The 12,065-nt window shown below is 36.5% G+C and overlaps 2 protein-coding genes across 2 annotated transcripts; both read left to right on the forward strand.

Moving 5' to 3' along the window:
• Positions 1 to 3,344: 3,344 nt before the first annotated feature.
• Positions 3,345 to 4,781, forward strand: LOC103834809 (stem-specific protein TSJT1). The gene is made up of 4 exons (XM_009110893.3): positions 3,345 to 3,769; positions 3,838 to 4,078; positions 4,154 to 4,274; positions 4,470 to 4,781. The coding sequence occupies exons 1-4, from the start codon at positions 3,558 to 3,560 to the stop codon at positions 4,646 to 4,648; spliced, it is 753 nt and encodes a 250-aa protein (XP_009109141.1). The 5' UTR covers positions 3,345 to 3,557; the 3' UTR covers positions 4,649 to 4,781.
• Positions 4,782 to 10,555: 5,774 nt separating this feature from the next.
• LOC103835520 (UPF0725 protein At5g63820) lies at positions 10,556 to 12,065 on the forward strand. The gene is made up of 6 exons (XM_009111704.3): positions 10,556 to 10,662; positions 10,768 to 10,884; positions 10,971 to 11,175; positions 11,266 to 11,378; positions 11,464 to 11,541; positions 11,642 to 12,065. Exons 1-6 carry the CDS (start codon positions 10,618 to 10,620, stop codon positions 11,882 to 11,884), a joined length of 801 nt encoding a protein of 266 aa, XP_009109952.2. The 5' UTR covers positions 10,556 to 10,617; the 3' UTR covers positions 11,885 to 12,065.

Here is a 12,065-nt window from a genome sequence, read left to right on the forward strand (position 1 = left end):
GAGTGCTATTTTGTGATATAAACTTAGAAATGTGCTATTTTGGACATTTGCCCTTCTTTTTATTGGATAGGTCTTTTGGAAAGAGGATAAAAGGCTGATCTAAAATATAATTTACCATCAACTGTTGTCGGGTCTAAATAAAGACTTGGTGGATCATCATCCTAAATCTTAGACCACAATACTATATTTAAATTAACTTTCCAACAGAAAAAATTTAACTTGTAAACGGGCAAGACACTTAAACCAATGTTCATAATTTCATATAGAGAGAGATACATATGTTGGAGACCTCATTTACCTAAAAACTCTGTAACCTGCTAAAAAAATCCATCGGACATGCTCATAAGATGAATACATGAAATACGGAGCGTGAGAAGTTGTTGAGAGATTTAATTAGTATGGCTAAAGCTCTTTGAGATAATGAGAAAAATCATATTTGGAGCGAATGACAAGTGACAACCTCCCAGCTGGCTTTATCAATACATAATAACACAACCTCCCTGATTAGTCACATGCCTGCTTTAGTTTACTCGCAATGTTTGACATGGCGCATGAGTAGGGGTTCTGTAGGATTAAATCGGAAAGGTGATTTGATGACTCATATTGTTGTTTTCGTTGGTCCAGCATTTGAGTCAACAATATGAAAAGCTGAAGTCCCACTCATTACAAAACATGACCAAAGAAGAATGTAGAATCCAGGGGGTGGGGGAAAGGGAGAAGATGATCCATTAGGCCCATAAGTGAAATGAGCTAACATGAGTATTCAACAAATGTGCCAGTGAAAGTGACTGCAGTGATGCAATAATGCAGTCCGGGTAATCACTTCTACTTTAGAAAATTAAATTAATATTTATGAATTATATAGGTCAGAAGATAAGAAGACGTTGACAAAAAAAAAAAAGGATAAGAAGACATGAAAAGTACGAGAATGCTTATCCCGTAACCAACTGCCCGTAACACTGACATCTTTCTTTTCATGGCCCACCAATACCTATCTTTCCCTCGCTATGCAAAGATTCCAAAACCAGACCCTATCATTATTGTTTTCCCTATCATTATTGTTTTCTAAAACAATGGCTACGACTGACAACTGACAAGCATAGGAGAGTGAAGGTAACGGATGAAGAAATATTTTTATAGTAAAATTATTATTTTTTTCATTTTTTTATCATCTAGAATAAAGATAGGCGTTCGGATACTCTTTCGGGTTCAGTTTGGATCTATTCGGATTTTGGATTTTCGGATAGAAAGATTTCAGTCCCATCCGAGTATTTCTAAATTTCGGTTCCGATCTTTGCGGATTCGGTTCGAGTTCGAATAACCCATTTAAATTATTTTAAATTTTTTAATATTCATTATATGCTTAAAATTTCTCAAAATCTATAAAACAAAATAATATATTACATATAAATTTGTATAATATATGTCAAAATACCTAAAATTAACATATAAATTGGCTTTATTTGAATATTTGGATAGAAAATCAATATATATTTCAAGTATTTTGGTGTTTTGAATATATTTTAGCTATTTTAGATATTTACTTTTTACTATTTATGTATTTTTTAAGTCTTTTAGACAACTTAAAAGTATCTTATATATTTTGGATGCTTTTAATATTTATTAAATCTAAAAATAAATAATATATTTAGATATATAAATCTATTTCGGTTACATTCGGGTACCCGAGATACTTTGGTTCGGGTCAGATCTGGTTTTGGTTCTTTAGATACTAAAATTTTGAACCCGTTCAGATATTTACTCAATTCGGTTTGGGTTCGATACTACTTTTTTGTATCGGATTCGGTTCGGTTTTTCGTATCTGGATTTTTTGCCTGGCCCTAATCTAGAGTAAAACTTACTCTGTTTTCCACTTACTTTTTCAGCTGGGGTTTTGATTAGTTTTCACTTAAAAAATAATAACTGAACTGGAAGTAAAAGATCCTTTTTACTCGATACTTTTCCGTGACAGCCTAATATTTACAATCAAAAGATTGAATTTGAAAAAGACTCTAAAACACTAGCACAGATGTTATGTAATAATAAGACATAAAAAATAATTTTTAATTGCTTAACTAAATGCAGAAAGAAAAATCATAAGTGCAGTATGAAAAATCTACGGCAGGTAAAACTAATAAAAACACAAAAGATTCAAGACCAACTGTCACTTTATTAAGAATCACTTAAATAATTTTGGGAAAATTGTTTTTTTAGAGCAAAAAAATGATAACTATGTCCGCTTAGACTAATCTCATATACTTTATGTCCTATTAGGTTAATTATTTTCAAAATGACAATAATGTCCTTAAAATTATAATTTTTAAATATAATAAATAAATAATTTGTTTTTTTTTTGTTTTTTTTTTAAATTGATTTTTTTTTAAAATATGAAAGTGAATATTCTCAAATATTTTGTTTCCATATTTTTAGGAACTGATTTCTTATCCGTAGAATACACCTAATCTGTAGAAATCAGTTTCTACAGGTTTTTAGAATTATAGTAATGTGTAGATTTTGATTTCTACATGTTTTAGATTTATAGTAAATTTGTAGAAGTCGGTTTCTACGTGTTTTAGATTTATAATAATGTGTAGATTTTGATTTCTAAAGATTTTAGATCGGTAGGTTAAGCGCAGAACGTGTATTCTAAATATTTTTAGAATACTCTTATTTACGTAGATCACATATTCTAAACATTGTAGATTTAATGAAAAAAGTGGATTTCGTTTTCTACTTCATAGAATGTCATTTCTACTTTATTTAGAACATAATCTGAAATTTATGATTTAAACTTTTTTTAGAACTGAAAAAATACCACTAAGTTCATATAGGTATTTTATCAATAGTTATCATTTTTCCAAAAAAAATTGTTTGTAAAACTATTTATTAAATTTATTTTCAAAAATATTAAAGGGTATTATAGACAAAACTTGTACAAAATAGATATTAGTCTGAAAGGACATTGTTATCATTTTTTTGCTCTAAAAAAACAATTTTCCCAATAATAATTTTTTAGAAAGATTTGTCTAATCCGAATTACACAATAACAACACTTCAGACTTCAACATTCTTGAATATGTCCGAACCATACTCCAAAGAACCATGTCAATCAACACTCTCTCTTGTCATTGCACCAACATGTGAAGTTCCAAATTCTTGACTCTACAGAGTACTTCAACAAATTTTAATTAAAAAATCATCCTAAAATAAAACAAGTCAAAAAAGATAATGAATTATTTGATAACATATTGGATAATTCATATAAGACTATCCGAATAATATATCCAAAAGTGTGGTGTAATACTATAAGAAGTAATAAACTCGTGAGCTCATCCAAAACAGTTTCTTCCCACAGGAAAAGAAAGAAAACCAGACAACGGCCTTAGATTAAAACATATAGCCACCACTTGACATAATACATGTATAAATACTCAAGAAACCTAACCACTTTATTCTCTGCTTCTGCATTTTTCCTTCAAAGTTTCTTATTATAGAGAAACAATACTCTTCTCTTTATTTATAACCTTTTTTTATTTTCCCTCTCCCTGTGGAGAAACATGTTGGCTATATTTCATGAGGCGTTTGCTCATCCACCGGAGGAACTCCACAGTCCAGCATCTGAGAAATGCTCTAAACAGCCCAAACTTCCTGAAGAAACCTTGAACAGTTTCTTATCTCGTTACCCTCTCAACACTTTCTCTATGTCTTTTGGTAAAGCAGCTGTTCTAGCTTACGTTCGTCCCTCTGCTTCCTTCTCAGTCCACCAAAGGTAATCATATATATACCTTCTCTTCTTGTTACAAAATTTTGCTCTTACAGTTTTTTTTTTGTGTTCAGAGTATTCTGTGGATTTGATGACATCTACTGTCTCTTCTTTGGGAGCTTGAACAATCTGTGTCAGCTAAACAAGCAATACGGTCTCACCAAGACAACGAACGAGGCCATGTTTGTGATTGAAGCTTATAGGACTCTTAGAGACAGAGGTCCTTATCCAGCTGATCAAGTCGTCAAGGATTTAGATGGTAGCTTTGCCTTTGTTGTTTATGATAGCAAAGCCGGTTCTGTCTTCACGGCTCTGGTATTCTCACAAGGACTTTGATTTATTTATAAGAAGTTAGTGATTTCGAAAGAACTTGAGGATTGTTTCTTGTAGGGATCTGATGGAGGAGTGAAGCTCTTTTGGGGAATAGCTGCTGATGGATCTGTTGTGATCTCAGATGATTTAGATGTTATTAAAGACGGTTGTGCTAAATCTTTTGCTCCATTTCCTACAGGTAATGATACTTAGTAATTAAGTATAACACACGCAACACAATTCTTTATATGTTTTAAACAAAGGCTAGGACATAAATCATGTTGATAGCTGATTCTTGATGTGGTCTTGGTATTTTACCAAACATAGTAGTTTAAATTCAGCTATTAAATTCAACTAATGAAGTGTTTGATGGATTTTTGGGGGAGTGTTGCAGGATGTATGTTCCACAGTGAAGGAGGGTTAATGAGCTTTGAGCATCCGATGAACAAGATCAAGGCGATGCCGAGAGTGGACAGCGAAGGAGTTCTGTGTGGTGCCAACTTCAAGGTGGATGTGTACTCTCGTGTTAACAGTATCCCTCGTCGAGGAAGTGAAGCTAATTGGTCTCTCTGAATAGTTGCACTCTCTTTCTCCGTTCTGGTTCTGGACTACTTTTGTGATGGACAATCTCTAATAAGACATGACTGTCTATTCTACTGTTTGTTTCTTCCTTAAGAAAATAAAATAAAATTCTCAACTCTCTTTACCTGGTTGATAAGCTTCTAGTGTTGTAGCGCAACTTCTATTGTACGCTACTCGCCACACAAATCTAACTCAACAGTCACTAACAAAAAATTCACAATAGAATCAGACATCTTTATTGAATCAAAGAAACACAAATCTCAAATCACTCTTTATTAATCTCTTAATCCTTTAGGAAACTCACTCAAAACCTAAAGCTCTCAACTCATAAGATATGCAAACACCCTTGCATCTCTTTATATATATCTCACTATTTCCTAAACTCATTAGGAATCACAAACAGATATTTTCCTATTCTATAACTCAATAGAACTAGGTAACTTGTATCTTAAGCTAACTCAAGCTTATCTCAACATTCTCCCCCTTAAGCTTGATCTCTTCATTCTTCACATCTTGAACTCCAATGAGATTTCTCATTTCTTTGAACTTGATTCTTCCAAGTGCTTTAGTTAGTATGTCAGCCTTTTGTATCACCCCAGCGACATGTTCCACGCTTACTAGGCCCTTTTCAACGCACTCTCTGATGAAGTGGAACCTTGTGTGAATGTGTTTACTGCGGCCATGGAACACTGGATTTTTAGACAGTGCGATTGCAGATTTGTTATCAATTCGTATCACAACTTTCTTGCTTGGGTCTCCGAATATCTCACCAATAAGGTCTTGCAACCATATTGCTTGCTTAGCTGTTTCTGTTGCTGCCATAAACTCCGCTTCGCAAGACGATAGAGCAACTATCTCCTGCTTCTGTGAACACCATGTGATTGGGTTGCCACCAAAGTAAAATATATGCCCGGTTGTACTCTTACCATCGCCGGGATCGACATTGTAGCTACTATCACTATAACCAATTAAGCCTTCTTGCGGTTTTGCCTCGAAGATCAATCCGTATGATAGAGTACCTTGCACGTACCTCAGAACTTGTTTCAATGCGGCTTGATGGGACTCCTTTGGACTGTGCATATACCGACTTAGAATGCCAATACTACACGCAAGATCCGGTCTCGTGTGTATCAAGTAACGTAAGCAACCAATGTTCCTTCGGTATTCTGTCTCATCCACGCCATTCTCCTTCTCGGCTTTGCTTAGTTTCAAACCTGCATCCATAGGTATATGCGTAGAGTTGCATCCTTTCATTCCGGCTTCCTCAAGTATCTTCTTGGCATATTTCTCTTGGCTCAACACAATGCTTCCCTTTCTTTGTATGACTTCTATCCCAAGGTAATAGCTTAACATTCCAAGATCTGTCATATCAAACTTTGCTGCCATATCTCTCTTGAAATCTACTATCATATTCAAGCTAGACCCTGTAATAAGTAGATCATCGACATAAACTGCAACCACCAGTAGATGTCCTTGCTCCCGTTTCTGATACAGAGAAGGTTCTTTAAGGCAGCGATGGAACTTCAGCTCGTGCAGCACTGCATTGAGCTTCTCATTCCACGCCCTCGGGGCCTGTCGCAGTCCGTAAAGTGCCTTCTTTAGCTTATAGACCTTGCTCTCCTTCCCTTTGATAACAAACCCCTCCGGCTGCGATACATAAACCTCTTCTTTTAGATCACCGTGAAGGAAGGCTGTCTTAACATCTAAGTGGTGCAGCTCCCAACCGCGTGAAGCAGCTATTCCAATGATGAGACGAACCGTCTCTATTCTTGCCACAGGCGCAAAAACTTCTTCAAAATCTATCCCATGCTTTTGAATGTATCCTTTGGCAACAAGGCGTGCCTTGTACTTGCTGATACTCCCATCAGAGTTCCTCTTAACTTTAAATATCCACTTCAATCCTATTGCTTTGCAATGTGATGGGAGATCAACGAGACTCCAAGTATCGTTCTTCACAATGGATTTTATTTCATCTTCGCATGCGTCTCTCCACACTTTTAATTCCTTTGCCTCTTCGTAGTTCCATGGCTCCTCATTGACAAGCATCAAAAGATGTTCACATTCTATCTCACACAACGTCTCGTACATCTCGTCTTCTTCACATAGCAGTTCGTAGTCATCAAGATACACAGGTTTGATGATCGTACGAGATGAGCGTCTAAGAGCCACGGGTGCTTCCTCTTGTCTACCATCGGTATCCAGTCCTTCTTCTTCGTTGTTTACCTCTTCCACCACTCGTGGAGTATCTTCTTCTCCAACTTCTCTAAAACCAAAGTTGATCATGCTCAAGTTATCATTGGTTTCTTTCTCGTTTTGAAGCCACTTCCAGTTCTGATCCTCTTCAAATACTACATCCCTGCTAGTTACTATTCTCTGTGTTGATGGATCAAGCAATCGATATGCTTTTGTTCCTGGTTCGGTTCCAAGATGAACCAAAGGTCTTGATCTGTCGTCTAGTTTCTTTAGATGTGGTGTGTCAACCTTCGTATATCCAACACACCCGAAGACTCTTATGTGACCAACATTCGGTTTCTTCCCTTTAAAACTCTCATACGGAGTCTGCAACAGCAGGGTTCTCGTTGCCAGCCTGTTAATGAGGTAGGTTGCGTGTCTGACTGCTTCTCCCCACAAGTAGTTCGGAACGTCCATATGTTTTAGGATACTTCTGGTCATCTCTAGTAATGTTCTGTTTCTTCTTTCAACAACTCCGTTTTGCTGTGGGGCGTATGGAGCTGTTAGGTGTCGCTTAATTCCTGAGCTATCACAAAACTCTCTAAACTCTAGCGAAGTAAATTCTCCTCCTCTGTCGGTTCTAAACGTTTTGATCGTCGTCCCTGTCTCAGCTTCAACTGTAGCTTTAAAAACTTTGAACTTAGTGAAAGCTTCGCTCTTCTCCTTCATGAGAATGGTCCACATATATCTAGAATGGTCGTCGGTTAGGACAAAGACATATCTGTTTCGTCCAGCGGTAGGTGGTGATATCGGACCACAAAGATCTCCATGTACTAATTCCAAGACTTGTGTTGCACGGTACGAGCTTGTTTGAGGGAAGGAAGTTCGTATTTGTTTCCCTCGCAGACAAGCTTCGCATGTCTCCTTCTCCACTGTAAAACGAGGCATACCAGTTACTAGCTCCTTGTCTATCATTACTTTAAGATTGGTTAAACCAACATGACCCATACGTGAATGCCACTTTGATGATTCTTTGTGATGAACCAGCTGTAAGCACCTCATGTTCTCTATCTCCATCTCTACTTTGTAAAGACGATTTGGTGCACGTTTTGCCCTTACAATAAGTTTGCTGTCACGATCATATAGGAATAGCAAGTCTCCCTTCATTGTTACTTCACAGCCGGATTCGGTAGCCTGTCCAAGGCTTAGTATGTTGCTTCGTAGTTTGGGAATATAGTACACATCAGAAATCGTCTTTCTTTCACCGTTCTTCGTGACCAAGTTGATTGAGCCTTTGCCTGTTATATCTATCCGAGAATCATCACCAAACCTCACCTTCCCAGTTATGCTCCGATCAATCCTCGAAAAATACTCGAGATTTCCAGTCATGTGGTTACTGGCTCCATTATCTAAGTACCACAAGTTCTCACTAGCTGTAGTTGCATCGAGTTTGTTTGGTATGACCTTCCGCTCATTGAGATACACTATCTCATTGACCATCAATTCATCAGCTTCTCGTGTAGTATCCGCTTCACTTTCTTGTGTTTCTTGCAGCTTAAGTAAGAGATCAGGACAGTTCTGGACGAAGTGCCCTATCTTATCACATCGATAACATACCACCCTTGATGCATCTCGTTCTTGGCGGTAGTATCCTCCATTCCTTTGATTTCCGTATCGTCCACGGCATCTTCCTCGATAGCCGTAACGACCACCTCTGCCTCTACCTCTCGTGTAGTCATATTTTTCTTGGTAAGGTTGCTGCTGTGAGTCGTTATTAGCATACATTAGTTTGCTTTGCCCCTGATCTTCTTGTTTTTCTTCTTCTTCTTCATCATTGATTCTCTCTTCATATGCTTTTAGCCGTCCTATGATATCCTCAAAGCTTGTCTTGTTGAGATCAAGAACTTGTTCTAAGGCAGCAATGATATGTATGTATTTCTTTCTTGGTAGACTATGAAGAAATTTCTTAACCACCTTTGGTTCCTCAATGACCTCTCCTAGTGCTGCCGATTTTGTTGATAATTCTGAAATTTTCCCAACAAAACTATCAATCGTATCAGTCTCCTTCATCTTTAGTCGATTGAAGTCTGCTGTTAGGGTTTGTAAGCGGGCTTCACGCACACGGTCAGCTCCCATATGCCTCGTCTTTATTGCTTCCCAAATTTCTTTTGCGGTATCAAGGTTCCCTACTTGAAGAAGTAACGATTCTGGTATTGACTGGAATAATAGAGCTCTTGCGACATCATTCTTTTCCCCACTTTTCTCTCCTGTATCAATGGCCTCCCAGACCTTGTGAACTTTCAACGCTGCTTGCATTCTCATTGTCCATACGGTATAGTTAGTGTCGTTGAGCATCGGACACTGAATTGACGAAGAACCACCATTCTTCAAGTTGCTAGTCACTGCAACGATATCTCCCATGTTTGCTTTAATTCAATAGTATGCTCTGATACCAATTATTGAATCAAAGAAACACAAATCTCAAATCACTCTTTATTAATCTCTTAATCCTTTAGGAAACTCACTCAAAACCTAAAGCTCTCAACTCATAAGATATGCAAACACCCTTGCATCTCTTTATATATATCTCACTATTTCCTAAACTCATTAGGAATCACAAACAGATATTTTCCTATTCTATAACTCAATAGAACTAGGTAACTTGTATCTTAAGCTAACTCAAGCTTATCTCAACAATCTTTGGTTTATCAGTTGGTAACATAGAGGTCTCATCAGGAGAGTTCATATTAGGCCAAGCCAACGAGCTTCTCACTGATCTCCCACACTTTAGGGGTAATGGAGCTCTGTGTTCTTTTTTTTTCAATAGGAATTTCCCATGTTATATTCTTACGTAGGAGAAGGAGTATAAAACTATGCTCATTAGCTCATACAATTCAATATCCATACAAATGAATCTACAAAACTCATAGTCATACCTGTATGGAACTTGTTGCTATCTTTATTATAGAAATTGTCTAGTGGATTAGAGAAACAGTAATCAATGGGGGAAATTAGATTTCATAAACATCAACACATAGATTTTTAATAGTGACCAAGGAACAAGGAAGAATATTCAATTATTTATCATTCTTTAAAAACATTATCATTTACAAAAAAAAATATTTTTTCCTTTTCATTTTTTCTCATTCTTTTTTTTAAGAAATAAATGACTTAATTATTCCTTGTCAAATTTGAAAAGGAAACAACTATTTTTTTATTTCTTTTTATTTTTTACATTTACTGTCTTTTTATATAAAGTTTGGTTTTTCAAAACACTAGATTTAAATTATCACTTACCGAAAAAAGCAAAGGTGTTTCCCAATCTTCTGATCCTCATGTAACAATTTCACGTGAAATTAACGGTGATGACAGTAAGATTGAATCATTAGATCATGATTAACTTCAGTCTCTTAACTGAGGTTTTTAGCTTCGGCTAAGAGACGGTTCTTAGCTTTTTTAAATTTTAACTAAAAAAAGCTAAGAACTTTCTCTTAGTCGTTTCTTAGCCGAAAAATGTAAAAATAAAATCAAATCAAATCATGAGTTAATAACCTCGGGTTAACCATGCTCTTAGATGTTTTATTTGATGAAAAGCCCAATAGAAATTACAGATGATGGTGACAGATGCCCAACCCGACAAATTTGAAACATTAATAAAATTTGGCCCAGCTTAGCCCAACTTATTAATAGGAGATAAATATCACAAGTCAATCGTTTGGCCAACCACTAGAGCGTGAATTCAAAAATTAGGTTCTACTGCTTCGTTTCAAGTGAATCAAGTCAAATTAATGGAGAGTGCAACTTCCGAAGAACCGTTTTCTGAGAAGGCCTACGTAAGTACTCTTCGAGATTCCTCATAATATGGTTTTGAATTCATGGTCGTTTTACTTTTGGATGATCTGTACGAGTCTCACAGAATAAATTACTTTTTCTGTTAGGGTTTTGATCTGTATTACAATGACGGTCCGCCTACATTAGTTCCGTCTACTTGGAGTAAAAACTATGGTATCGGTCTTTATGGTAGGATTGGACTCCAATGCTACAATCTTCAGAAGGTAAAACTAACTAACTAACTGATATCATTAAATTAATCATCACTTATTCTCTAATGTCTTTTTTTTTTTTTTCTGAATTTTGACAGGGAACAAACTTAAAGTTTAAACGCTTGGAGAAACATAGTACCAAGGACACTTCCTTCTTCAGCCTCTACATAACTTTGGAGGCAACCGATCCGGCCACTGGCTCTGTCTGCTCTTTTCAGACTCAGTTTGGCGATGCAGGACGCCGCCTTTCGTTGGGGGCTAGGATTACCTGGTTTGCCTTAGCCTCCAGAATCAAACAAATATGTAAGATATTTCAAAGGGCGCTTTTTAAACACACAAGTTTATGGATAACTCTTTTTAAAAAAAAGTGGACTAACTGTTTTCTGACATCAGATAACCAGCCTATTGATGATGTATGGGACGAGGACACACCTGGAATAAATGAGTTCTACAAAGTTCCAATGCCCAAATGGTTTTCTGATGAAGCCTTGGAAAAGTATTACGTGGTAATAACATCAGATGATCTATTCATGGAGTTTTTTTTGACTTGTATATGTTTCAGTTAGTAACCTAGGTTGGTTTCCTTCGCAGGTGCCAGAATCAGAGCTGCATGACAATGACTGGCTTCAACTTCTCATGGAAGTCGCCTTCTTCTCCAAAGCAGATCGTGTATGTACTTTTCTTCTTTTTTTTTCTTTTTTTCTTGTCCTCTCTCTCCCAAAGCAACAAAACTTGAAACTTGTTGTTCTCTTACACAACGTAACTGCAGTGTTTGGATGCTTACCTACCCTTGGAGCTCAACAGTGTTGTTGTGGAAACTTTGGAAGATTACACAACAGCGCCGAGTGAGAAGCTCAAAGCTGATAACGCAATCTTCTACATTAGTTACAAGTGTTGCTCTGATCCTTCAACGCCTTTGGCCGGTGATCACCGTGCCGTAGTAAGGAAAACCATGGATGGCAAACCAGGCCACATGTGTCTTGAGGTTGCTCTTACCAAAGAACAAGAATGAAGAAGAGTAATCTGCCTTGTTATGATCTATCATCAGTTATAATTTATGCAGTTATGTTTTCCAGACTTTTCTTTTGTTTCATGTTTTGTGTTTATTTATCTCTATGCACACGATGTTGTCTGTTGTTTTGCTGGTGTTTTTATGTATTCAACACTCTTTTGAACTATTTACTTTTGGAATA

Source organism: Brassica rapa, chromosome A08 (assembly GCF_000309985.2).
Source record: "Brassica rapa cultivar Chiifu-401-42 chromosome A08, CAAS_Brap_v3.01, whole genome shotgun sequence".
NCBI classification, from domain to species: domain Eukaryota; kingdom Viridiplantae; phylum Streptophyta; class Magnoliopsida; order Brassicales; family Brassicaceae; genus Brassica; species Brassica rapa.

Bases quoted from the DNA above. Each gene is read 5' to 3' on its own strand.
- LOC103835520 (XM_009111704.3), top strand. From the start codon at position 10,618: ATGGAGAGTGCAACTTCCGAAGAACCGTTTTCTGAGAAGGCCTAC. The intron at 10,885-10,970 runs GTAAAACTAACT...GAATTTTGACAG, and splicing joins AATGCTACAATCTTCAGAAG to GGAACAAACTTAAAGTTTAA. The intron at 11,176-11,265 runs GTAAGATATTTC...TTCTGACATCAG, and splicing joins CTCCAGAATCAAACAAATAT to ATAACCAGCCTATTGATGAT.
- LOC103834809 (XM_009110893.3), top strand. From the start codon at position 3,558: ATGTTGGCTATATTTCATGAGGCGTTTGCTCATCCACCGGAGGAACTC. The intron at 4,079-4,153 runs GTATTCTCACAA...TGTTTCTTGTAG, and splicing joins GTTCTGTCTTCACGGCTCTG to GGATCTGATGGAGGAGTGAA. The intron at 4,275-4,469 runs GTAATGATACTT...GGAGTGTTGCAG, and splicing joins TTTTGCTCCATTTCCTACAG to GATGTATGTTCCACAGTGAA.